Source organism: Lactuca virosa, chromosome 6 (assembly GCF_052849685.1).
Source record: "Lactuca virosa cultivar CGN04683 chromosome 6, Lactuca_virosa_CGN04683_v6, whole genome shotgun sequence".
Lineage (NCBI taxonomy): Eukaryota > Viridiplantae > Streptophyta > Magnoliopsida > Asterales > Asteraceae > Lactuca > Lactuca virosa.
The window spans coordinates 170,202,651-170,230,422 of record NC_136431.1 but is presented as its reverse complement, the minus strand read 5'-3'; the positions used below and the strand labels follow the sequence as shown (position 1 = coordinate 170,230,422).

Below are 27,772 nucleotides of genomic sequence, written 5' to 3'. Positions count from 1 at the left end.
ATATATATATATATATATATATATATATATATATATATATATAGGAGGGTTCAATTGAGAAAAAAAAGTTGAGAATGAGGGAATAATTCTCAGCCACTCATTTATTTTGCCGCAAAACACTTAAGCGTACCGGCGGAATAGGCAACGGATATACATATGTTTTTCCAACCAAACATGTTTCCTTAAAGTATGCTAATCATTACCTTAATATACACAAAAACATTTTTTTTTTGTTTTTTCGATTTTTAGAATGCTATTTTTCTCTAAAATTTAATTTAAATATATCAAAATTCATAATTTTTTATTCTCTATAAATAGACATCTATATTGATGTAGTTTTAAGATAAAATAATTTTTTTTAGAGTTTCAGCTATCATTATTCATAAGTGAATAAAAACGCATCAGATTTTTATTACAGTACATTCGTTATTCACTTATGAATAAGACGCATGTTTAATTTTTTTACAGTTTAAGTATCGTTTATATATGAATGTAACATGTTATAAAGTTTTCTTAACTAAAATATTTTTTTTACATCATCTTTTGTCACATGTTATATTTATATATGAATAAAACTTGTATTAATTGCCGTCATATGTTATATTCATATATTAATAAAACATTTCTAAGATTTATGTTACAGTTCATTTGTTATTCATATATAAATAAGTAGTATATTAAAAAAAGATGAAGTGTTGAAAATTTGAACTACTTATTCATATAGGAATAACAAATGAACTGTAACAAAATTATGATAAATGTGTTCTTCGTATATAAATATAACTTATGAGAAAAGTCAATACACGTTTTATTTATATGTGAATATAAATGTGACGAGAGTTGATGTAAGCTGTAAAGAGTTTATTATATGTTATATTTATATATGAATGATACTTAATCTGTAAAAAAATTAATCATATTTTTTATTCATAAGTGAATAACGAATGTGCTGTACTAAAAATCTGATACATTTTTATTCACTTATGAATAACGATAGCTAAAAATATAAAAAAAAAATTATTTTATCTTAAAACTATATTAATATGGATGTCTATTTGTAGAAAATAAAAAATCATGAATTTTGGTATATTTAAAATCATTTTTCGATAAAAATAGCTTCTTAAAAATTAAAAAAACGAAAAAAACTATGTTTTTGTATATATTAAGGTAGTGATTAGCATAGTTTAAGGAAACATGTTATGTTGGAAAAAACATGTGTATTCCTTTACCATTTCTGCTGGTACGACGGAGGTTTTTGCGGCAAAAATAAATAAGCGGCCGAGAATGATTCCCCCTTTCTCAATCTTTTTTATTTTCTCAATTGAACTTACCTCTATATATATATATATATATATATATATATATATATATATATATATATAAAAGTTTAATAGAGAACCATAATTATTGGTTCTCCAAGGAACCAAATATTTTTTTCAAGTTCTAGAACTTATATATGAAAAAAGATTGGTTCCTTAATTTCTGAGAACCCGAGAACTAAAGGTGGAACGTTAGATTGAATTATTTAATGGCTTCGATTGATCATGGCATTTTTGTAAATATAAATGGATGCAATGACATTTTAGGTTTTTATCAACATACCACAAGGGTAAATCTGGAATTGAAAATAATTAAACCAAAAATATATATAAAAAAAAGAATAAAAAATCAATTCACCGTTAATAAAATATCCCTAATCTCTCTCTTTCTTTCTCTCTCTCATCTCCTCTTTCTCTCGTTCTTCAGTGACTCCTTCCTCCATTAACGTTCTCTCTATGCCTTTAACGACCACCTCCCCCGCCTTCCACCGACCACCGCTAGAGGTCAACGACCACCACCTACACCGGCTTACCAATATCTTTATCTTCGACTGCCACTACAATGACCTGATATCAACACTCTCTCTCCATTGTTCCCCGAGAAACTCCACCATTTGGAATCATCTCCATCTCCGATGAGCGAGATCTCTTCTTCCGTCCTTCTATCATCACATCACCTCCAAAGTGTGTCGCCTCCTCGCTTAAGTTCTTCCTCGTTGTCTCTTTCTCGCCTTCAGATCTGGATCCACAATCGATCCATATTTCGTAGTCGTTATCATCAATCGACATGGAATCCAAAATCCTCCAATGATCTAGGCTTAATTGTCGTTGATCATCAACAATTCATGCTTAATTATTGTATGAATCGATTGTGGTTTGCTTATAAATCTATTTTACCGTTGAGTTCTCTCCATCCTTATATCTATTTTGCTGCACATCAACCTGTAAGTATTTATTTGCACTTGCATCTGATTTCCAATTTCTGTTTGAACCTACATCGATTTAATATTTGTTATCTTCAATGGAAATTTGAATTGATTTTCATCCTCATTGTTAATCACGGTAATTCCACAAACGGTTTGACCTAATCGATATTGTGTTTAACATAACCAGAACGCAAGGCATTTTGTGTAGAAGATGATATCTAGTGATTGATTTGAGCTATAGTATAATTGTTTACTTTATTTCAGACAAACTTCTGATTAAATATACTTTTTCTTTTCCGTTTAGATTTCTAGATTAGAGTTGAAACTAGTGATCTTTGCAAGTGAGTAATCTGTTCAAAATGATATATTGTTATATTGTTTGTGTTTATGGCTATTTTTTTATATTTTGGTTTTATATGTTTTTATGCTATGTCATCTTTTTTAGGTATTGGGATTTGAGACAACAGAATCCAGTCCACACACAACAACTACCTGATTGTTGCTATGGACTTACAGTGAGACATCCTTTGATGGTTGTTGCAACAGCAGATAAAAATCTTATAGCATTCAACTTACAAAACCCTCAGGTAAACTGTTTTTATATAATTCATACATTCGCGTATCTGAGGCCACATTTTGTATCATTTTCAAGAAAGTTTTTGCCGTGATGGAGTTGGACACAAAATGCAGTAGTATAATGACTATTTCCATTACATTACTTAGCCTTATTCCATTCCATTCATTTCTTTCTCATTCCGCTCCATACGACCAAACATACCCTAATTGCCAAAAATTCAACTGAGTTGACTTTTATGTTTAACATGCGGAGTTTAAGAGAATCGGTACTCTACTTTTAAATAAGTTATATGATGGTTGTTGCATCATCTTGATGAAAAACAAAGTAGTAAAAATTTCACAATTAGATGACATAGAGAAACGATGTCAATGATTTATAATTGGCCTGCTGAACAGGTACTATACTTTTAAATAAATTATATGATTCTTTTTTTTAATTATTAGATATAGATAGATTAGTGCTTGTCTTCAAATTTCAAAACCTTTTTGCAAATTTTGTAGGTTGATATGATTGTTGTTACAGATGGAACCAGAATAATGGGTCTTGGTGATCTAGGAGTTCAGGGTATTGGAATTGCAATTAGGAAGTTGGATTTATATGTTGCTGCAGCTGGAATAAATCCTCAGAGAGTAATGTTTGCACATTATCCATCTCAATATATACATATTTCTAAAATTTGTCACTTGAAAACATATATCTTTTTCCTTTTTTTTTATTGTAACAAGTTCTTCCTATCATGATTGATGTTGGAACCAACAATGACAACCTTCTAGAAAATCCCTTGTGTAACTTTTTTTCTTCTCTTCTTGATTTTTTTCGAACCTTATTAAGTAAATTACATGTGATTCACATGTAAATCACATATGAATCACATGTGATACACATGTAATTCACATATGAATTACATGTGATTCACATGTTATTCACATATGAATTACATGTGATTCACATGTAAATCACATGTTATTCACATATGAATCACATGTAAATCATATATAAATCACATGTTATTCACATGTAAATCACATGTTATTCACATATGAATCACATGTAATTCATATATGAATTAGATGTGATTCACATATAATTAACATACGAATTACATGTGATTTACATGTAAATCACATATGAATTACATGTGATTCACATGTAAATCACATATGTATTTTTATGAATGTTTTTGCATCAACCGATTTCTTTTTATTTTTCTTGTAGATTTGGAAGAAACTGTGGTGAATATTGAAGATGTGAAAAATGATAAATTGAAGAAAATATAGAAATATTGACACGAAGACATGAAAACGCTTTGAAATTTTGTAGCATTTTTTTGTTGTTTAAATTTTATAATGTATCGAATATAATACTTATTGTATTGTGTTTATAGATTAGTGAATAAAATAAGTTTTCTTATGATTTCTTTACAAATATTATAGTAAATGAAATATGCATATATGCATTTGTAAAAATATGCATAAATGTACCAAAAATGTTGATTTTTTTGGTTAAAAAGTTATAGTATTTTTCAAATATTCCAGTTTTTTTTTAATTTTATTGATTTTTACTTTTTTTTTAAATTGTAGTTTTTTTAAAAAAAATATTTTTTTTCAAAAATTCATGTTTTCTATAAAAAATTTAAAAAATCTGCACTTTAAAAAAAACTGAAAATACTATTTTTAAAAAAATCCAAAATTTTGATTTATTATGTAATTTTTAGACATTTCTATTAATATTTACAAAAACACAGAAAATGAAACATTAAATGAGATTGATAAGATTACGATGATGCCCTTAATGAATTAGTTTTGACCTAACGCTCCACTTTAAGTTTTCGGATTCTCGGGAAACTATAAGTTCTCAACCGATATATATATATATATATATATATATATATATATATATATATATATATATATATATATATATATATATATATATATATATATATATATATATATATATATATATATAGGAGTAAGATCAAATGAGAACACCTAAAAGGTTGAGAACGCGAGAACAGATCTGGACCATCTAATTTTTAAGATGTGTGGCTATAATTAATTGTTATTTTTCTAATTATTAATACATTTAAAATTTAAATTTCAAATTAAAGAAAATTATAAAGGGTATTCAGGTAAATAAACATTACCCTAATTTTGTAAACTCCTATAATTACTCTCTGCCTCTCTATTTCGTTGACCTAATTTCATACAACATACAATCGACACCTTCATCACACAGCCGAATCACACAGCCGATCCTAACTACTTCAGTTTTCCTTTTCCCTTGCTCGACAGATGAACCATCCACATCGAACGATGATGCTTCCTGATTTCACCCCAAATGTCGATTTTTTGTTGTTTGCTCCTTCCCCCATTTGTGCGCTGGTGATGATGACGATTAAGCCACAAGGGTCGTCGGAGAATCGACGCCCTTCCTTCCCCTCTTCCCCCTGTCTCTTCAACCTCTTCGAACCCCAGAGACGATCGCAATTGGACACAACATCCTGAACATCGGACAGCACACCTGCGATGCGAGCCTTTCTTCCCTTCCCGTCGCCCTATTGCTGCCGTCGCTGGTGAGCCTTCACACTCTTTGCCCCTTTGACTTCCACCATCGCCAATTCCATCGAAGGCCAAGAGACCGCCTCGATTTCTCGTAAGCCCCACGACTTGCAATCCCGATTCAGGGCTTGAAGAATGAATGCAAAAATCATGATTGGTAATTGCAATCATGAAGGGGGGGGTGCGTGATTGGCGATGCAAGAAGAGGGGGAAATTTTGACAGGATTTCGTATGAAATTGAAGCTATAAATCAACAATTGGTAAGTTTTGATTCTTCCTTCTATTGTGTTCGTAGATCAAATTCTAGCAATCAGATATCCTTCACTACAGTGGTGAATAAATTTAATCAACATAGTCAGTTGTGTTCATTATAATCACTTATGATTATAAAAATGGTTGTACGTATGATTAAAAGACACTGATAATAACCATTTATGATTATAACAACATTTGTTTTTCTACTAATAATTCATTTTAATATTTTGTTGGTATTTTTGTTGTCTTTACATGTTATTGTTATTTTTGTAGATATTAATCAAAGAAAAAGGAATGCTAGAATTTTTTAGATATCGTGCCTGCTCCTGCTCGTTACACAAGCTCGCGAGCCATTTGATTCAAAGAGAATGAAGAGGTTGTGACAAATTCAAGAAAATGGCTGATATAGGGATGAATTTTGCAATTTTTTTCATTTGAAGTGGTTTAATCATTATTGAATATAATTATGTATAAATGTATCAAACTAGTCTTTGGATATTCTTTTATGAATATAAATATATAAATGTATAAACTCAATCTTTGAAAATTTTATTTTATGAATATAATTTTTAATGTGTTGATTTTTTTTTATTTGTTAGCATATTCATGTATGATTAGTACTTTATTTTTATTCATTTACAAATGTTATCTCTAAATTATGATTTATTATTTAGGATTACAAACATATATTTTTATAATTACAAATGTTTTATTCATATATGATTGAAATTATTTTGATGAATAATAAATTAGAAAAAAAAGGAATTTTTATTTGACAAAAAAAATAATATAAATTATCTTTACCGTCCATTAATAAAAGAAATAAAAAAAATCGATTGATATTTTATTTTAGGTAGATAATCATTATCGTTAAATTTTAGGAAATTAAGATTTGAATTTAATTTGATTTAATTTAAAATAAATAAACAATTACTAATATGCCTTTATAATATGATTGGTCGAGAACACGTAATGTCCAAATAGTGAAATTGAAGGCCTTTGTTTGTTCCAAACACCAAATTTGACCGATTACTACCATCACCATCTTTCATTCTGGTCACCACAACCACCATGTGGGCCGCTGCTGATGCCAGTCGTGGTGGAGCCACCATGAATCCATGATTGCCCCCTCTATGTCGATATTTCTCTTATGTTCACATACCCACACAGTAGTAGACACAAGCCAGTTACAACTTGCATTTGCCATTATAACCAAATACATTTATCAATTTAACCGAGGCTTGACTACATTAAACATCGTCTCCATCTTTTGATTTTTGAAATCAGAAAGTAATATGGTTCAGATCATGTTTTCCAGTCACTTAATATGGTTCAGATCAAACAACACAGTCAGGTTTTCATAATTCCACCGGCTCCATCTTTTGATTTTTGACCAAGTCAAAATTAATTTCAAAGAATTACACTTTAGTCCCTATAAACGAATAAGATTTGCCTTATTTTCATTTTGTCTCCTAGTCCTCCTTTCAACATGACTACCAAACTAACATAAAATCTAGATTACGTCAATGATAATATACATATAGCAAAATGTAATATTCTTTCTTAATTCTTTTAAGTTCAAGAATATCTTAGAAAATACAAAAGAGCTATATTTTTTCCCCTTCTCTTTAAAAATCCAATAACAATAATTAAAGAACTAAAAGTTAAAATGCATATATTTATGTTTTCAGATGTTACAAATACGTTCCTTTGAACAATTTTTTTTTTCCTAGAAATCACTAAAGTAGGAATAAGATTGTCGTCATCTAATCTATCCACGAGTTTGAAATTTCATAATGAATCCATAGATATTTCTTTTAAAAACTTATCGTCCTCAAGTTTCTTATATATGTTGGATCATCATAATTAATTGGTTGATGCTAGGATATGTGAAGTTTTTTCAATTTTATTTGTTGTAAGAAATTTTGACTTTTCAAAAGTCAATTTGTGCTCCAATCAACCTTTTCTAGTTCCATGGTCATCTCGTACTAGAGTATATTTATTTTCTCACCATTATTAATTTCCAATGGTTCAATCATATCTATTAGCCGGGATTGTCTTATCATCACAACACGATTATCTTTCCTAGTATACTGGGATATTAGTTAGTGACGATATTCTGCATATCCCATACCGAAAATAGGATAGCACAGTCTGTATCGCAAGATTATCTTTCCTAGTAAGATTATCTTTCCTAGTATACTAGGATATTAGTTAGTGAAGATATTGTGCATATTTCGTACCGAAAATAATGTATAACAACCTGCATATTTACTTGTATTATCAATGAAATACACACAGATTCAATATAATTATTAGCACGGTATCAGAGACCATAATCCTCTAAAAACGATTCTTAGCCGCCGATCTTCTCCTCTTTCTTTCTTTTATCGGATCTTCTTCTTCAATGGATCCCAAAAATCACTCTGCCATCACTGTTACAAACATCGGAAACTTCATTCCATTCACTCTCAAAATGGAAAATGGTCAATACACTTCATGGGCTGAGTTATTCAAAATTCAATGTCGTCCCTTCTAAATTGGAAATCACATCGACCCCCAGGTCAAACCACCACCATCCGCCCCTTCTTCCTCAATAGCTACCAAGGTCGAGAAGGCCAAAGTAACTTCTAAATCAGAAACGTGGTCTCGTCTAGATGCCATTGTTCATCAATAGATCTACAATACCATCTCTAATGATCTTCTTCACACTATCCTAAAACCTAACACTACCGCCTCACATGCTTGACAAGCTCTCGAAAACATCTTTCAAGATAATCAAAGTTCAAGGGTTATCCATCTTGACAGTAAGTTCGTCTCCACATGTCTTGATCATCTTCCAAACATCTCCTCCTACTGCGAAGCTATGAAGATGTCGGCGGATCAGCTTGCTAACGTAGGAAAACCGATGTCAAATGAAAGACTCGTTTTACAATTGATTGTTGGTCTCAATGAAAGTTACCAAGGCATCTCCATGCTCATACAACAAACCACTTCTTTTCCTGATTTTTGATGCCCGATCCAAACTAATCATGGAAGAATATCATAAAGCTCATAAAGTTGCCACCGCTGCAACATCACCTAACATCGGTGCCAACGCCATCGGTTTAACAGCCTCCACGACACCTACGAACCCCAGAAACTGTTGGATTAGTGTCTAAGCCCATAACTATTTTGGTATGTACTTGACCCGATTGCGAGCATGGTCCTTTTGGGTTGCCTTCACCAAAGCAACTTGATAGGATGATTTATGGAGAAAGAGATTAATTATGATTTATTAATATATTATATGAATAATATATTAAAAGAGAAATCATATTGTTTAATTAATATTATTAGTCAAGAATTAATGAGAATTAGTTTTGTGACTAAAAGACATTAATTAAATAAAGGGGACTATAACTGTCAATTGTGTGATAGTTGGATATTGGGCTAATGGACTCCATATAGGATGGAGTGGACGAAATCTATGGGGAAACCCATAAGAATCCGTCCAAGGCCTCTAAGGAGGGAGTCTATGGGCTGCTTAGGGCCTAAGCAGTCAGATTAGGGTTTCCTAGTTCAAAACCCTAATAGCCTCACATATTTAAGGACCCCTAGGCCACCAAAAACGTGGCTAAGCATTCTTTAGGGTTCTTGGACGTTTTTTGGTGCCTTCTTCTCTTCTCCTAAGTCATCCTCTTGTTCTTGGTGTTTGTGAGCCATTAGAGGTGTGACATTTGTGACACTAAGCTTTCAGAAGCAAATTACAAGGAGGAATTGAGATTTTTAGTGCTACATAACAATCAAGGTAAGATCTAAACCCTATTCTTATGTTAATATTAAGGGTTTATGGCTTTGGATGATTATTGTATGATTCATTAGACAAACTAGATCCAAAGCTTTAGGGTTTGCATGTACACCATAGGAATGATGTAGTGCTCAAAACCCAACAGAAACATCGACAACAATAGCCAATCCAATCAGCAACAATCTAATTTTAGCACTTCTCATTGACGGGCCGTGGCAGAGGAGGTTGTGGCAAGGGTAGATCGAACAACAGCAACGGACGATGATTCAACAACAGTTCGCATCAACCACAGTACACTTCTGGTACAAACTCCTATCAACCATGGACTACACCACCACCTTGAGCATTCCAAAACTACTCACTGTGGGCCTATCCACCTTGTACTTATCCTACACAACAACTTGGCAATCCTAGACCTCCATCTATTGGACCTGGTATACTTGGAAGCTGACCCCAGCAGGCCTATGCTACCTCTGACTCTAGCTACACACCAACAAATTTGGAGCAGGCTTTCCACACGATGCCACTCCACCCACCTGATACAAATTGGTATTTCGACACCAAAGCTACTTCCCACATGACGAATAATTCAGGTAACTTCATGTCTTACCAAGATAATGGCCCTTTTCAGAATGTGATTGTTGGTAATGGTTCCATTATTCAAATCCAAGGTACCGGACATCAAACTCTGCCTTACCCTTTCCCCCTGGGACCCGGTAGAGACCTTAGGGTCAAGATAGGGGATCGAGGATCCCAGGACATAGGGAGCCAGGGTGGCAAGATAGATAAAGCAGTTTTAGATAGCCGAAGTTTCTTCAAAAGTCGCTGAGAGTTTGAGCTTGGGTTCAGTAACTGGAGGAAATCCGGTATTCCGGATAGTGGGCAGATAGGTTCAGACCTGGGAGGTCCCGATCCTTTTAGAAAGAAGGCTAGAGGCAGCATGGTGTCGGGCAGAAGTGTCTATCATGAGGGTCCCTGTGTGCGAAGTAGCTTGTGGATCGAAGGTGATAAGCCACTTGCAGCGGGATTGAATAATATCAGAGTAACGGATTTGATCCTATTGAGCAGCTCTCGTCTGAGTCAAACCGTTGCAGGGATGAATCTTCTACTCGAAGGATTATCAGAGCCTTCTGTCAAGAATAATTGACCGGTGGATGGTTGTGCAGGAGTAGTCGGTCAGGGAGACAAACCAGTTTGGGATTCAAACTTTAGGAAGGCAGATGTGGTTTGCTGAAGTTTAAAGTTCGTTTTCTTCCGAATGGAAGACCGTGTTGGCTTTCAGTCGTCTTGGGGATATTGTTTCACGCGTAGAATCATCGGTTGCGTTCCTCAGATCAGTTGTTGGGAGATGGGTGTTAGTAAGGAGAGAATTCGAGGACGAAGTCTAGTTTAACTGGGGGAGAGTTGTAACACCCCGTTTTGATAAATACTTCAGTTGTGGTTTCGGAGGCCTAGGGTATAAGCAATTCGGTCTTTTATGGGGTCTCGGGTTTATACGGAAGGTTTTAGGCTTGGGGTGTGGCTTGGAGCGTAGGGCTACTCGCCAAATTTTCATGGATATCAAGTTCGTCAGAAACGGACTTAGAACGAAGGAGTTATAGCACTTTGAAGTTATTGGTATTTATGGTCCCTAATGGAAATGTTTGGCAAGAAAGTCCCATGCATGCAAGGGAAACATGCATGTGTCTAGTTGGGTACGCCCAACGTAGTGGCGCAAATGATCGCGGGTGTGGGAGGAGTACGCCCAACGTACGAGAAGTACGCCCAACGTACTCTCAAAGACCCAAAACCGTAATTTTTAGGGCATGCCACTATATAAGGAACATTATGGCTCAAGCCCTAGCCCCTTATCAGCCTCCCCAACCTCAGAGAAACCCTAGAATGCCTCATCCCTTCATTGTTGTATAATTTTGATCTTGAAAAACCCATTTTGGTGGTTTTAAGCTTGGAAGAGGAAAGAAGAAGTTAGCAAGGAAGGACTTTGGAAGTTTGAGCTTGTAGATCTGGGATAGCATCATCATTTGAGACTCTTTGGAGGTATAAAGTTCATAACTTTACATAAGAATGCTTAGATCTAGTGTAGTTTGGTTTTGAAGTTATTTTTGTCCAAAGGATGAAGCTTTGTAGTCCAAATCCGATTTCTAGGCTAAGGGCTGCCACCCTTAGTGCTAAATGACTCCCTAGGTCAGAAAGTTGTCACCTTGGTGGTTTTAATGAGTTCATGCAAGAGTTGAGACCACTTTCATGGAAGTAGAACACCATTTTTGGAGTTTGGACTTCTTTGGGGCATGCAAAGTCACCAAGTTAGTGACTTTATGGATTAAGACGTTGAAAAGGACTTGGATCTGTGTTTGTAGCTTCTGGAGTAGAGTATTAAGCACTTAACGGGAAAGTGACTTAACAGGGGGAGTACGGTGAGCGTACATGCAGGTACGCCCAACGCACACACCATTTGGCTAGTACGCTTAGCGTACATAGGAGTACGCCCAACGTACTCATCAGATATGGGTCTGGGCCTCGGTTTGGGCCATACAAGGGGATTTTGGTTCTGTGGGCCTTAGTGGGCCATCAGAAGTCAGATAATGTGGGCCAAGAAGATGTTTTGGCTTAGGGTAAGGCCCATTAGAGGGATTGGGCCCAATTTGGCAAATTAGGCCACTAGTGGGCTTGGGAAGCCTACCTAGTGTTGGGCCTTTTTATGTTATGTCTTGGGCCTTGGGGATGGACCAAGTTGGACTAGGGGGTAGAATGGTCATTTTACCCTAAGAAGGATTATTGATCCAGTCTATGTGATATTTTGGTATTGGTAGCTTGGGGAGCCGGCGGATCAGCAGTTCGGGGACTTTCAGATAGCAGCCAGAGTGGTATCAGCAGGTCTTCAGCAGTGCAAGGTGAGTCTCCTCACTGTGTGCATGGGTCTACGGCCACAATGCCGCCCTATTATGTTTGTGTATAGTTGGAAGACCCGAGGGTTTGCCCTAGGCATTTTTATGATATGTGTTCCGGATTACGATCCGATGCCGGGGGAGGCCCGAAGTGTGTTAGTATGCTAGAGGTCTTTATGATTCTTGCATGTGCCAGTAGTATGTTTTCGGACAAGGGTCCGATGTCGGGGTAAGCCCGAAGAATGATATATGTTGCATAGTAGAGTATACTTGTTGTCTTTGTGATACATGTATGTGCCTGGTAGGGAGGTGAGTGTGGGTGAGGTCCCGTATCTCACCACTAGCCGAGTATGGACAGGGTTCCATGACTCATCAGTAGCAGAGTAGGGGCGAGGCCCAAGGTAGGCGAGGCCTTAGAATAGGAGTATAGTGCAGTATGTTTCTTTATGTACTAGTATGTTATATGTTTGTATGTGTATAGCGGGCAAGGCGCAGAGACAGGTGGGGCATATAAGAGACAAATCTGTATACCGAGCGGGGCTCGATGCCAGGCGGGGCCTGATGCCGGGTGGGGCCCGATGGCATAGCGAGTCCGATGTCGGGCAAGTCCCGATGCAGTGGGCGGGGGCCCAGTATATGGTTATATGTATGGTATGGGGTAGTATGGAGAACTCACTAAGCTTCGTGCTTACAGTTTTCAGTTTTGGTTTCAGGTACATCCGGTAGCGGAGGAGAGAGCTCGGGATGACTGCATGGCACACACCAAGAAGTTTTTAGCCTGGGATGTTTACTCTGATAAAAAATAATATGTTTTTGAGATGATACTCTGAATTGATATAACAGTTTGTTTATGAATGAAAGGGTTGATAATTATGGTTTTATTAATGTTTTAAAACGAAATTTTTGGTCTGGATTTTGGGGACGTTACACCAGCATATTACGTATGGCGCAATTATGGATACACAATGTGTAACCTCATTTCCACTTGTAATTTCCATCTTGGGCTCTATACTGGGCATACTCGGGCTGGATGTTGACTTTGACTTTTGACCATTGTCCATTGACTTTGACCAAGTTTGACTTTAGCTTATTTGGGGTATTTTAATCTATAGATTGAGGCTTTGTCCCTATTTGTTGTATAGGTGACCTGTAGAGCTGGTATTTGGAACACTGATCAGTTCAACTATCTTTTGGGCTTTGAGGTGTGTTTTCCTCACTGTACTCGTGAGTCGAAGGCACCAATGTCGGTCCACTAGGTTATGTTATGTATCCTGGTATATAGGATGTTGCTATACTATAGTACTATGTTAGATTTGTAGATCTATATGATTACCTGAACTTGTTGGTTATTGTTATTTGTTGCATATGTCGACATAAGTGCGGTTAGGTTGAGGCGATATTACTTTGTGTGGAAGCCAACAAAATTTGGAGCAATCCATACATAAGCTCAAGGCCGGGAGGGAAATCCAAACTTATGTTCTTGGCTCGAGAGCAATCCAGACATAAGTTGTCGACCGATTGACTAAGTGTGCTCACTTCTTACCGATCAAAGAGACGGATAAAATGGGGAAGTTGACCATAACTTACCTTAAGGAGATTGTTAAGTTGCATGGTATACCCATATCTATTGTATTTGATAGAAACAATAGATTCACCTCGCGATTCTGGAAATTATTTCAAAAGTCCTTAGGAACACGTTTGGGTATGAGCACAGATTATCATCCATAAACTAATGGTTAGAGTCAAAGGACTATACAGACTCTGGAAGACATGCTCCAAGCTTGTGTGATAGACTTTGGAAATGCACAAGATACTCACCTACCCTTAGTTGAGTTTTCTTACAATAATAGTTATCACACTAGCATCAAAGTCGTACCATTTGAAGCGATTTATGGACACAAGTGTCAATCACCAATATGTTCGACCCAAGTAGGAGATACCTATCTAGCAAAGAATTATGCGGGACAGTCACTACTTACTGGTCCTGAGATCATACATGAGAAAACATAAATAATTGTCCAGATTCAGGACACGATAAAGGTTGCACGTAACCTTCAGAAAAGTTACGCTAATCGTCGACACAAGCCTTTGGAATTTCAGGTAAGAGATCGTGTAATGTTAAAAGTATCCCCTTCGAAATGAGTGATGCGGTTTGGAAAGCGGGGCACAAGCTAAATCTGTGATATATAGGACCATTTGAAATCTTAACTAGAATTAGTCATGTAGCGTACATAATCAAGTTTCCTAAGAAACTCAAGAATGTACATGACATATTTCATGTATCAAATATTAAGAAGTGTTTGTACAATTGCACGCTTACCGTTCTTCTCGATGAAATCTATGTCTATTCTTAACTCGATTTCATGGAGGAACCTGTGGAAATCATGGATCGAGAAATCAAGAGATTTAAACAAAGTCATATTCCTATAGTCAAGGTGCGATGGAAATCGAGGCGAGGACCTGAGTTTACATGGGAAAGGGAAGATCAGATAGAGATCAAGTACCCTCAACTTTTTATTAATGTTGCAGTAGAAATCTGTACCAGTTAAAAGTTTGGGAAGAAATACTCTTAACATGGGGAGAATATGACAACTGTAGAAATTAGGTCATCGTTAAATGAAAAGTGTTAACCTAATCACTGTTGTAATATATCTAATAGGTAATAAAGTTATGGTTTTATTGTTTATAGGGTTCTATACTTCGAAATACATCCAAAAAATCAATCAAGTTTTGGATTGATATGTATCGCTAATAAACGAACAGTTTCAGTATACACAAGGAATGGGTTAATGCATATGATTGAAAAATATATATGTATTAGACATTATTAATACTATTGACGACGGTGAGTCTAACCGTCATCCTCAAAATCTCAGCCCTTAAAACTCCACGTTCTTTCAATCTCGTCCGCATAAACTCGATTTTGGTGGATTCTTGCAGTTCATCTTCCTGGTTCTTCTCCGCACGATTCCGTCTCTACCCACGTTGTACACAATTGGCTGTTGTTCCCTCAAGAAGCAGTTGATTTGGAAACTACATTCAAGTGTAGCAAGCATCCGACTTTTGCCGTTAACGGGAAATTGGTTTTAATCGATAACTGCACCACACGATTCCATGGTTGCTAGAAATCAGGTGGCTTTCATTAACCGTCTTGCCTATATAAAGAGTTGAATTTCAAGGTAATTGCTTCAATGAGAGTTGTTGATTGACAATTTTTGGAATAAATAGTTGCTTCTGTTGCTCCAATGGCTTCCGATTCGTCCGAGATACCTTCAATTAAGTTTAAAATTCATTTGTTTAATCGATTTCCATTGTGTGTATCTCATTGCATTTGTTTGTTTCAATTGGTAAACTAATTGATTCGTTTGATGTCATGTTTTTGCCAATTCGTATAATCTTTCTTCACGTAAGGTTAGCTTATTATCTCGATTCATTTGATATTTAGTCAATTGTATAATCAAGTTCGATATAATCGAAAGTAATGTCCATTAATGTTTTAAGTTTCGATTTCATATGTACTAATAATTTTGTTACGTATACTTTTTATGTAGAACATTGAAGTTGTTGCTGGAAAAGTGAATCCAGTGAAAGATGTATCAAAACCGACAGTTGATCCTAATGATTCCAATTCGGCTGACATACCTTCAGCTGAGGTAAATTGTTTTCTGTTGTTTGTATTTCATTGGAATTGTTTGTTTAAATTGGTAAAAGTAATTGATTCCATACATTTATGTTTTGCAATTCGTTGGTTGTTTTCCCACATAAGGTAAGCTTTTTTTACTCTGTAATCGTATCGTTTGATTGTTACTTGATTGTATTTTCACGGTGGATGTATATTTTAAGTGAAGGTTCAAATGTTTCATATGTCGATTGCTTATGTAATAACAATTGTGTTATGTTTAATTATTATGTAGAACTTTGAATATGTTTGTGGAAAAGTCGATCCACTATCAGAGGTATCACAATCGACATTTGATCCTAATGATTCCAATTCGTCTGACATCTGTTCACCTAAGGTAAAAATTTACTTCTTCAATCGATTTCTATGGTTTGTACTTTATTGTTTGCAATTTGTCTATTATTTCTTCACACAATGTAAACTTATTGTGTTTGTAATAGATTGATTTTATTTGTAATTCATTGTATATTCAATTTCGTTGAACTTAAATTTCATTTATTTATTAAATTTGGATTTCATATGTATTAGCAATTGTGTTCTTTGTAATTGTTTTGTAGAAATTTGGAGAATTTGATTGAAAAGTCAATCTACATTCAGATGTATCAAAATCTTCATTTATTTCTCAAATTTGGATTTAATATGTATTAGCAATTGTGTTCTTTGTAATTGTTTTGTAGAAATTTGGAGATTTTGATGGAAAAGTCAATCCACATTCAGATGTATCAAAATCGAAATGTCATTCTGACTTTGATAGTGTTGAAATAATCGACTTTAGTGTTCACTTCAGTCCCTACAAATCCCAGTTGGAGAGGGTGATTTCGGAAGAGGTAAAGATTTTATGATTTTTGTTTTTAGATATATATGCATGTAAGTTTGTTTTTCTATTTTAGGTTTCTTTAATTGTCAAAGAAGAGGAGAAGCTGTAAAAAAAAAAGAAAAAAAGGAAGTTGGCTTTGTTATGTTGGAAGTGGGAAGAAGTTGTAGATCTATGTGAAGATGAAGAATTGGGTGTAGATCTACCATTCATACCAGTGAAAAAGAAAGTGAAAGTTTCCATTCAATCAAGAAATCGAGTCATGAAACTTTTTGATGAATCAGATGTTGATGAGTGATTTAGATTAAGTTTGTGAACTTTTTTTTATTGTTCTTTTGGATTTGCAGCAGTTAGTGGTTAGTTGTTTTTTTGGATTAATGTTACTAAGTTTTTCAGTTGTAGTTAATTGTTTTTAATGTTATTTCACTTTTATTGCTATCAATTAAAGTAACCCACTATCATTATCAAACATCTTCAGCATATTTTATTTCGTTTAGTACTGTTTACCCCTCATGCATCATTTATGGTTTTGGACCATTTTACCCTTTCTACCCCCAATTGTATTGTAATTGTCATGGATAGTGTTGGCTTGCAAACAATAAAGAAAGTCAATTATGCAAATAATAGATTTTAATTGCTAATTGAGTTTATGTTAATGAAAATTGGACCATTTTACCCCTCCTGCATTGTTAATGATTATTAACCGTTTTACCCCTGCTTGCATTATCAGAGTTTTATGTTACAGGTAGTTTTGAGTTTTTGTTGTAAAAAACACAAATAATAAAAAAAGTAGTTATGTTATCTTTTCTTAATTAAGCATTATACTGTAAATTATAGCATCATACTTTACATTTTAATTCTTATTTACAATAAAAATGTATGTTTTTTTTGTTATTGTAACATATTCGTTATTCGTTTTAATGATTTTGGACGATTTTATCCCTCCTGCATATTTTCTGATTTTGGACCGTTTTACCCCTCCCCCATTTGTATTGAAATTATTATGGGTTGTCAAATAAAATATGAATAAGAAAAATAACATAATTTTTTTTTAAATGCTATATTTGAAAGTAGGTTGCTTAAATAGTTAAATCTTTTAACTTGATTTACAATACATTTGTTGGTGATGTACAATTGTTTTATGTATCTACTTTTGAATATTTCATCATGACGTGAATGCAGTTAGAATTCTTAAAATCAAAATAGATGTAATATTTTTGTACGATTATAACGGCTTCCTATTTTATTTTAATGATTTTGGACTGTTTTACCCCTACTCCATCATTTTTGATGTTGGACCGTTTTACCCCTTCTTGCATTTTCAGTGTTTTATCTTACACGTTGTTTTCAGTTTTTGTTGTAAAAAACACAAATAATAAAAAAAATAATTATGTTATTTATTTCTTATTTAAGCATTATAGTTTAAGTTATAGCATCATACTTTAAATTTTAAATCTTATTTACAATAAAACAAATATGTTTTTTTTGTTATTGTAACATATTCCTAATTCGTTTTAATGATTTTGGACCATTTTACCCCTCCTGCATATTTTATGATTTTGGACCATTTTACCCCTCCTCTCCGATTTGTATTGAAATGCTTATGTGATGGCAAATAAAATATGAATAAAAAAATAGCTTAAATTTTTTAAAAATACGATACTATATTTGAAAGTACATTGCTTAAATAGTTAAATCTTTTAACTTTATTTACAATACAGATGTGAGTTAACTGTTATTGAACGTTTCTTGGAGATCTACAATCGTTTTATATATATAATTTTCAATATTTCATCATGAGGTGAATGCAGTTAGAATCCTTGAAATCAAAATACATGTAATATTTTTGTACGATTATAACGGATTCCTTTTTCGTTTTAAAGATTCTGTATCATTTTACCCCTCCTGCCTAATTTTTTTTGGGATCGTTTTACCCCTAATTGCATTTTTAGTGTTTTACCTTATATGTAATTTTGATTTTTTGTTGAAAAAACACAGATAATAAAAAAAGTTATTTAACCAAAAATTTACTTAGTAATTTGATTAAGCATGTAGAAACGTTTTGAAATGTAAGAGATTTAATGAGTAAAAGTCAAATGATATGTGTTGGTTTTTTCTTGTTGTTTTTTTATCAATTATTTGTTCAATTAAAGGTTAGTTAAATCAATTAAAAAAACGGTTGAATGCACTAATGGAATTATCACTTTGAAGGTTATTGGAGTGTAGGAACCATGTTAATAAAGTTGAGTGTTAGTGGGTATAACCGTTTCTTATATAACTCATTACACCCGATTTTGCTTTGCACAATCATTCGTGCTATTTAAATGAATTTAATGAACTGTGTCCATTTTATAACATCGAAACCTTTTGTGTCTCCGACTCTCGATACGTTTCTTCATTGTGCTTCAATTACTCGGGTTTTCTGAATTTGGAACACATCTAAAGGTGATACAAGGTTTCAACGTCATAAGATCTATTACTTTCTCTTTTTTAATGTTTGTTTATATGTTGTTAACTGTGATATACCACAAAAATTATATGATTTTTGTGAAATTAGATAAGTTGGATCGTTTAACCATTTAAATATTGTATTGCGTTTTCAACTTTATTTAGTATGTTTGTTGCTTTTGTTGGTTTGTCGGTAAATAAAACGTGATACAGAAAACAAAATTATATTATTTTGCAATATTTTGTTTGTTCTTGAGTAAAATTGTAGATGTATTTATGTTTTAATTTAATTTGATGTAAGATGTTTTGCTATACAGGTTATCTATTGCTTTATGATATCTGTGAACACAAACAAATTCTCTTTCGGTATGTAGTTCTCTGAAACAATAGATCATCTTAACTTTAGTTTCTTAGTCAATAGTATTAACATGTTTAATAGATTTTATGGTTTAGTTTTTTTTTTAATTTAGTATCATACTAATATGAAATTTAACAAGTTGCATTGGGGTTTGCCAAATTAACGAGAAAGCTGTTAATCATATCATCTAATACATTTTAAACCTAATAAAGGAAATCTAAATTTATTATAAAATTATTTTTACAATTGTAATTATAAATGTATACATAAATAACATCTTATTATGTAATGGCATCGTATTATTATATTTGTCATATTAGATTATCGTTTCATAAACTTTATTTAATTTAACTTACCAATGTTTATAGAGGATGGATGGGTATGTCAATGTTGAAGTTTTTCAATCTCTTCGATTCCAATATACTGGAGTTTCGTATAAGATAGCATTTGTTCGAGTTCATTTTGTCTGGCACGACATTGAGAGAAAAAGAAAACTGGTTATATTCATTGATAAAAATGTCGGTATATATCTTTCATATTGATATTATATTTTTCATAAAGTTTTACTAAATTTATATTTTTAGAGAGAAAAAATGGCAGCTTTTGTCCCGGAAGAATTATTTCATTTATATGGTGATCATTTGATGGGATGTCTTTTTTCGTTATCGTCTTTTCAAGTAGAAAAATTTTACTTCCATGAATACCCGAGATATGAAAATTACTGTTTCATTTATGGTGATTTAAAGATTATTATCAATGAGAAGACACAACTCACTCCGATAGAGGTGGATTTTGACAATGGATTTCCTTTATATCCATTAGTGTTTCCTATTAAAACAGTCGTGCATGACAGTGCTGTTCGAAAAGTTATGATCGGTAAATATAAAACCATACCTATTATGTGATCATATTAACAATTACATATATTAAATATATATATAAATATGCTATTTCGTTATGTTTTCATTTTATGTAGATTTTGTTGGAAAAATTGTCTCGGGCAAACGGATTAAATTCAAAGATGAGTTTATAATACTTTTGGAAGATGAATTGTAAGATAAATATTTTTATTAATTTTTTTCATAAGTATTTTGTAAGTAAAATGATAGAAAAATCAAATGTTATATTAAATACTATAAATTATTTGTAGGGGACATAGAATTCAAATGAAGTTATATGACACAAGTGCTTCGCTTATTGTTCCAACGTATCGTGCAATATCAAGAAAATATAACATTTTTGCGTCTCGGGTCAAGTTGGTTCGCTTACCGTCAAGTATGTTATAAATTATATTTTCCTTATTATTATACAATATATTGTGTTTCAAAATATTAAATGACAGTGTTTTATCTGTAATATATATTAATTTTTTTTGCAGTGTGTGTTTTGGTATCAACAAAATTTATGCAGCTTGCATTTAAACCAGATATGTCTGAAGCACACAAGTTTTAGATTTAGTATAATAGTAAAGTAGAATTTTACTTTGATTAGATATTAGTTTATTTTTATTAGATTTTTTTTAAACCTTTTATTTTCAAATTTCTTTAACTTATGTTTGTCATATAATGATATAGAGAAACCAAAAAAATTGCTATTCGGTTATATTTGAAATAGATAATATTTTGTAAAACTAACAATCAAATTTCATATGTATGTTATAAGAAAAAAAAATAAAGAAAGTCAATTATGCAAAGAACAGATTTTAATTGCTAATAGTTTACGTTAAACCATAACAATATGTTATTTGTCTTTTAAATAGTGTATAAAACGCTTTCTATATGGATCTAATGATGTATCATATGTTATCGAAACATATATATTGTAATGGATAGTCTTGGTAATACATCTGTTCATTCAAGTGACATTGATTTTCCGTTAACAACCGATGTTTCTACCGCTTTACCTTCTGATACTATTGAAGACGAACAAGTCACGAGACGACGCCGTGGAGGTCGTCCTAGGGTAAGAGGACGACCTCCAGATTGTAGCATTGACGATATTACTTCCCCAAGGTGTCGTCGTGGGAGACTGTATTTTGTTGTGTCTTCTTACTTTGTTGGTGACAATGCTCATCGGTATTCACAACATGGAAGTATACATGTCAATGAGAATATTATTACTTCAAATTCGGTACCTAGCATGGCATTCTCATCAGGTTTGTATACTTATGTTTGTAAGTAAGTTACTTACATTGAGCAACCATATGTATCATTTAAATTATATAATTTTATATTAGCTTGTACTGTCAACATCGAGGTGACGCACGCTTCCAATCGGCCATCACCTCATATGATAATTTCTTCAAGTACAACTATTGGTATTGATGGGAATCCAGTTCATTCGACTATAATGAGTAACTTGAATGCTCCAACTAAAACTAATAACTCAGTTGTAGATTCGGTGGTACGAACTTATAGTATGGATAATGGTAGAAGTTCTATTGTTTTACCTTCTAATACCTTTGAAGCCCCACCTGTCAGGAGACCAAGTCGGGGAGGTCGTCCTCGGGTAAGAGGACGACCTCCAACTTTTAGCATTGACAATATTAGCTCCACATGTCATCATCGTGGTAGACCCTCTTTTGGTGTGTCTCATTTCTTTGTTGTTGTGTCTCTTACTTACATTGATCAAGGATATGTATCATTTATATTATATATATATTTTTCTTAGCCTATCCTCTCAACAACGAAGAGATGCGCACTTCCGATCGGCCAGCACCTCATAGGATAATTTCTTCACATACAACTTTTGATATTGGTGGGAATTCATTACATTCGACTATAACAGCTAACTCCAATGATCGGATTACAACAAATAACTCTGTTGTACATTCGTCCATACCAACTGTGGATAACGCAAGAAGTTCGTCTTCTAATGCATCACAAATTATACATTCTCAACGTAATCCTTGAATATATATTAATCAATTTTCCAACTTTGTAATAACATGTCATTTCCTTATATTTAATTCATTTAAATTCATGTTCTTTAGGTCGTATGTTGTCGTATTGGGATTGTGGCGATGCAACTCGCACATGTATACACTGTGAAGCTATATTATGGTATGAGGAGCGGACCATTAAAACGTATTCGCCATCCATTCCAAAATTCTCCATATGTTGTAGTGAAGGGAAGATTAAATTGCCTTTGCTTATGCAACCTCCTCAATTGTTGTCGAACTTACTGGATTACAAAGGTGATCGACGTTCAAAAGTTTTTAGAAAACATATTAAGCTTTTAAATCGTATGTTTGCGTTCACGTCAACCGGAGGAAAGATACATACGAGTGGTAATGATGGTAGAGGTCCGTATACATTTCATTTGAATGGACATAATCACCATAGAATTGGTAGTTTGTTACCTACACACGAGGATGGACGTCCTAGATTTGCGCAGTTCTACATTTATGATACTGAAAATGAAATCGACAATCGATTTTATGCGTTACGCAATTGTATTCCTTCAAGATCAGATGTAACTATGCTTCGACTCTTGGTTGAAGAACTCTTGTCTATGCTAGATGAGAATAAATAATTGGTTCAAGCATTTCGTATGGCTAAAGATAGGTTCCATGAGTCATCAACACAGTCGGTTAAGATTCAATTGGTAACCGAACCAAAGACGGGAGACAGTATAATTTACCAACTGTATCTGAAGTAGCTGCATTGATTCCAGGTGATGGTAGTCCTATATAGTCTCGTGATGTACTTATTGAGGATCGTGGTGATGGTACTGTGCGAAGGATAAGTGAACTGCATCCATCTTTTATGGCGTTGCAGTATCTGTTACTTTTCCCATATGGAGAAGATGGGTTCCATTTAAATATCCCTTTATCGAGTAATTCTACATCACAAAAAAGAAAGAATGTTACCTTGAGGGAATATTATTGTTTTTGTTTGCATTTTCGGTTAACCGAAGGTAAAACTCTACATAAAGCTGGTCGTTTGTTGCCTACATTCATAGTTGATGCTTACGCTGCAGTGCTTGAACATGATTTAGAATGGTATAAGAGAAACCAAAATACTATTCGTTCCGAGCTGTATCATGGTTTGACTGATAGTTTATGTAGAGGCGAAACAAGTGCTTCATATGTGGGTCGTCGAGTTATACTACCATCATCATTCAATGGTGGACCGAGGCCTAAGATACAACAATATCAGGATGCAATGGCCATATGCCGCTGGGCTGGAACTCCGGATCTATTTGTTACGATGACGTGCAACCCTAAATGGCCTGAAATTGAACGTCATATTCAACAAATGGTACCTGGTCAACCAAGTACCGATCGACCTGACATTGTTGCGCGTATGTTCAAGATCAAGCTTGATGAGATGATGAATGACATAAGGAAAAAACATCATTTTGGTCGTACAAAAGCCGGTATGTTTTCTTAATATATTTGTTTTCATCTTTAATTTTAATGTATGTTATTTTGCTGTATAATTTTATTTATATGTGTATGCAGTTATTTACACAATTGAGTTCCAAAAACGTGGGTTGCCACATTGTCATTGTCTTGTGTTTCTTCATCCGCCAGATAAAATAACCACAGCCCAAAAGATTGATCAATTTGTATCGGCAGAGTTGCCTTCTCAGGAAAATGACCCAGCTGCTTTTGAAGCTGTTCGTAGTCACATGATGCATGGTCCATGTGGCCAGCTTAACACTTTAAGTCCATGTATGCACAATGGAAGTTGTTCTAAAGGGTACCCAAAGGAATATTGCGATGAAACTTTCATTAGGCGTGATGGTTGGCCCTGTTATAAAAGGTCTATCGATGGTTCGAAAGTTAAAGTTGGTAATGAGGATATCATGCTTGATAACCGATACGTTGTTCCTCATAATGTCGATTTGCTTGTCAAATATGGTTGTCATATAAATGTTGAGTATTGCAACCAAGGCAGTTTGATTAAGTATCTTTTTAGTTACATTAATAAAGGCCATGATCGTGCAACTGCTGTTTTGGAAGGTCCAGACAGAACACGATCTTTTATATCGATGTTGCACAACGAAAATGAGATCGAAGAATATATTAATTGTCGTTACATTTCTGGATCAGAAGCATGTTGGAAATTGTTGGGCTTTGAGATGCAGTATCGCTCGGTTGCAGTAGAAAGACTACCATTTCATGAAGAGGATTGTCAAAGAGTTTACTTTAGAGAAGATGATGATATTGCAAAAATTTTGGATAGGAGGGTATCTGCGGTGTCTAAGTTTACTGAATGGATGAGAGCAAATCAATTATATGCAGAAGCCCGATTGTTAACTTATTCAGACTTCCCGACGAAGTTTACATGGCATGAAAAAGGGGATGTTAAGGAATGGAGGCCATGTAAAAATGGTTTGGTTATTGGTCGGTTATATTTTGTAAATCCAAATGAAGGAGAAAGGTATTATCTTCATATGCTACTAAATGTTGTACGTGGACCCTGCAGTTTTAAAGATATTCGCACTGTTGATGGTGTTGAGCATCCGACCTATATGTCTGCTTGCAAAGCGTTGAGGTTACTAGGAGATGATTGTGAATGGGTTGAGTCAATCCGAGAGGCTTCCCAATGGCAGCCAGGAAAGCAACTTCGAGAACTATTTGCAACTATTTTGTTATTTTGTGATGTTACTGATCAAGAAAAGTTTTTTTTGGGATTGTTTCCCGTTTTTATCAGAAAATGATGCTTATAATCAACGTAGATTGCTTGATAATGAAGATCTAATGTTCTCGCGTGATGAGTTGGTAAACTACACTCTGCTTTATATCGATAATATTTTATATGGGAATTGTCGTTCGTTGGTTGATTTCCCCAATCTACCTCGGTTAAACCATAGTTTGTTAAGTATAGGTTCGAATAGGTTAATTGCTGCTGAGCGGACATACAACGTCGAAGAAGAAATAAGGATTTTCAATGAGCTTTACAGTGGTTTAAATGTGCAACAGAAAGAAGTTTATACTATTATAATTAATGTTGTCAATGAAAAGATTGACAAAGACAGGTGACTTTTATTTTGTATCTGGTTGTGGAGGGACAGGCAAAACATATTTGTGGAGAACAATTATTGCTTCTATTCGATCGCATGGAAAGATTGTTTTATCAGTCGCGTCATCTGGCATTGCTTCTTTGTTATTACATGGTGGTCGTACAGCGCATTCCAGGTTTAATATTCCTATTGATATTGATAAAGACTCAACTTGTGGTATCGATGTTGGCTCAGATCTCGCAGAGTTGATTAATATTGCTGAGCTGATTATTTGGGACGAAGATCCATTACAACATCGTTATTCATTTGAAGCTGTTGATCGTGCATTTCGTGATGTATGTCGTTATTATGTTGCTGGATCTGAAAACAAAGTGTTCGGAGGGAAAGTGGTAGTTCTTGGGGGTGATTTTCGTCAAATTTTGCCTGCTATTCAACATGGAACCCGTTCTGATGTTGTGTCCTCTTGTATAAACAAATCAGAATGTCTATGGAATTCATGTCGTTTTTTTGTTTTGACAACAAACATGTGTTTATCTGATCAAAACATTACTGGCGATGAACTTATAAAAATGCGTGATTTTAGTAAATGGATTCTTGATATGGGTGTTGGTCGGCTTCCTACGTGTACAGTTGAAGGTGAAGATGATGGTACATGGATCACTATACCTGATGATCTTCTTATTCCTATTGCTGATAATCCTATTAATGCTGTTACATCCATTGTATTCCCAAATATTTTGAGTAGACTTAATGACATGTCTTACATAAAGGAACGATGCATCCTTTACCCGACAAACGATGATGTTGACATGATCAATTTACATGTGCTTTGTAAGATGTCTGGTGACATGCATGAAATGTTAAGCGATGATGAGATTTGTTAAAGTACTGATAATTTTGCCGAATTGGAAATTATGTATTCTTCAGAATTTCTTAACACGTTGCGGTTCTCAGTAATTCCAAACCATAAGTTAAACTTAAAGGTTGGTGCACCAATCATTTTGTTACGTAACTTAAATTTGCAAAGAGGTTTGTGCAACGGGACTCGGTTGGTCATCACATAAATTAATCGGAGGGTTTTGGAGGCGGTGATTATTACTGGTACTCATATTGGAGAGAAAGTATTAATTGGGAGGATTGATATGACTGCATCGGACACAACATGGCCTTTTAGATTTAAAAGAAGACAATTTTATGTCAAAGTTTGCTTCGCTATGACAATCAACAAAAGTCAAGGGCAAACGTTTAATCATGTATGTGCTTTCTTGGTGAAACCTGTTTTTTCACATGGTCAGCTTTACGTGACAGCGTCTCGTGTAACCTCTCGTGCTGGTCTTCACTTTTATATTGACAACAACGGGAAGTGTGGTAATAGTATGACAAAGAATGTTGTTTACAAAGAAGTTTTCTATAATTTACCATTACATGGAATAAACAACATTGAATGAGTGCAATGCAGGTTCCGATACAGGTATAATCCTGTTCATAAATGCATAAGTTCATGAAGAGGCTTATTTCTTAATAGGTACAAATTTTTCTTTTTTTTCATAAAAATAATCATGTAATGGTTTGTTCATCCTTTTTTTTAATACAGAAGTATCATATATTATATTTGATTTATTAAAAAACTATAATTTTTTAAGGAAATATATATACGCATCATTTACTAACTTCAACCATTCGGTAGTAAATTAACAAGTAAATTAACAACTACAATCGCTTTAATACTTCCATTAGGGCTATTATAGCATCCCACTTTCATTCTTCCTATTAAATCTTTTTACTTTGAAAATCTACCAATCATAGCAATGTGATTCAAATAGAAATTAATTTTCATTAACAAATTTCTAATTGGTTTTAATGATATTGAATCATTTTACCCCTCCTGCATTGTTAATAATTAGTAACCGTTTTACTCCTGCTTGCATTATCAGTGTTTTATGTTACAGGTAATTTTGAGTTTTTGTTGTAAAAAACACAAATAATAAAAAAAGTAATTATGTTATCTTTTCTTAATTAAGCATTATACTGTAAATTATAGCATCATACTTTACATTCTAATTCTTATTTACAATAAAAAGGTATGTTTTTTTTGTTATTGTAACATATTCGTTATTCGTTTTAATGATTTTGGACGATTTTACCCCTCCTGTATCTTTTCTTATTTCGGACTGTTTTACCCCTCCC

At 33.8% G+C, this 27,772-nt stretch overlaps 1 protein-coding gene across 1 annotated transcript; it reads left to right on the top strand.

Moving 5' to 3' along the window:
• Nucleotides 1-23,379: 23,379 nt before the first annotated feature.
• On the top strand, nt 23,380-26,469 carry LOC145122067 (uncharacterized). Its single transcript, XM_079057739.1, has 4 exons — nt 23,380-23,992; nt 24,078-25,242; nt 25,301-25,527; nt 25,637-26,469. The coding sequence occupies exons 1-4, from the start codon at nt 23,380-23,382 to the stop codon at nt 26,467-26,469; spliced, it is 2,838 nt and encodes a 945-aa protein (XP_078913865.1).
• Nucleotides 26,470-27,772: the final 1,303 nt, after the last annotated feature.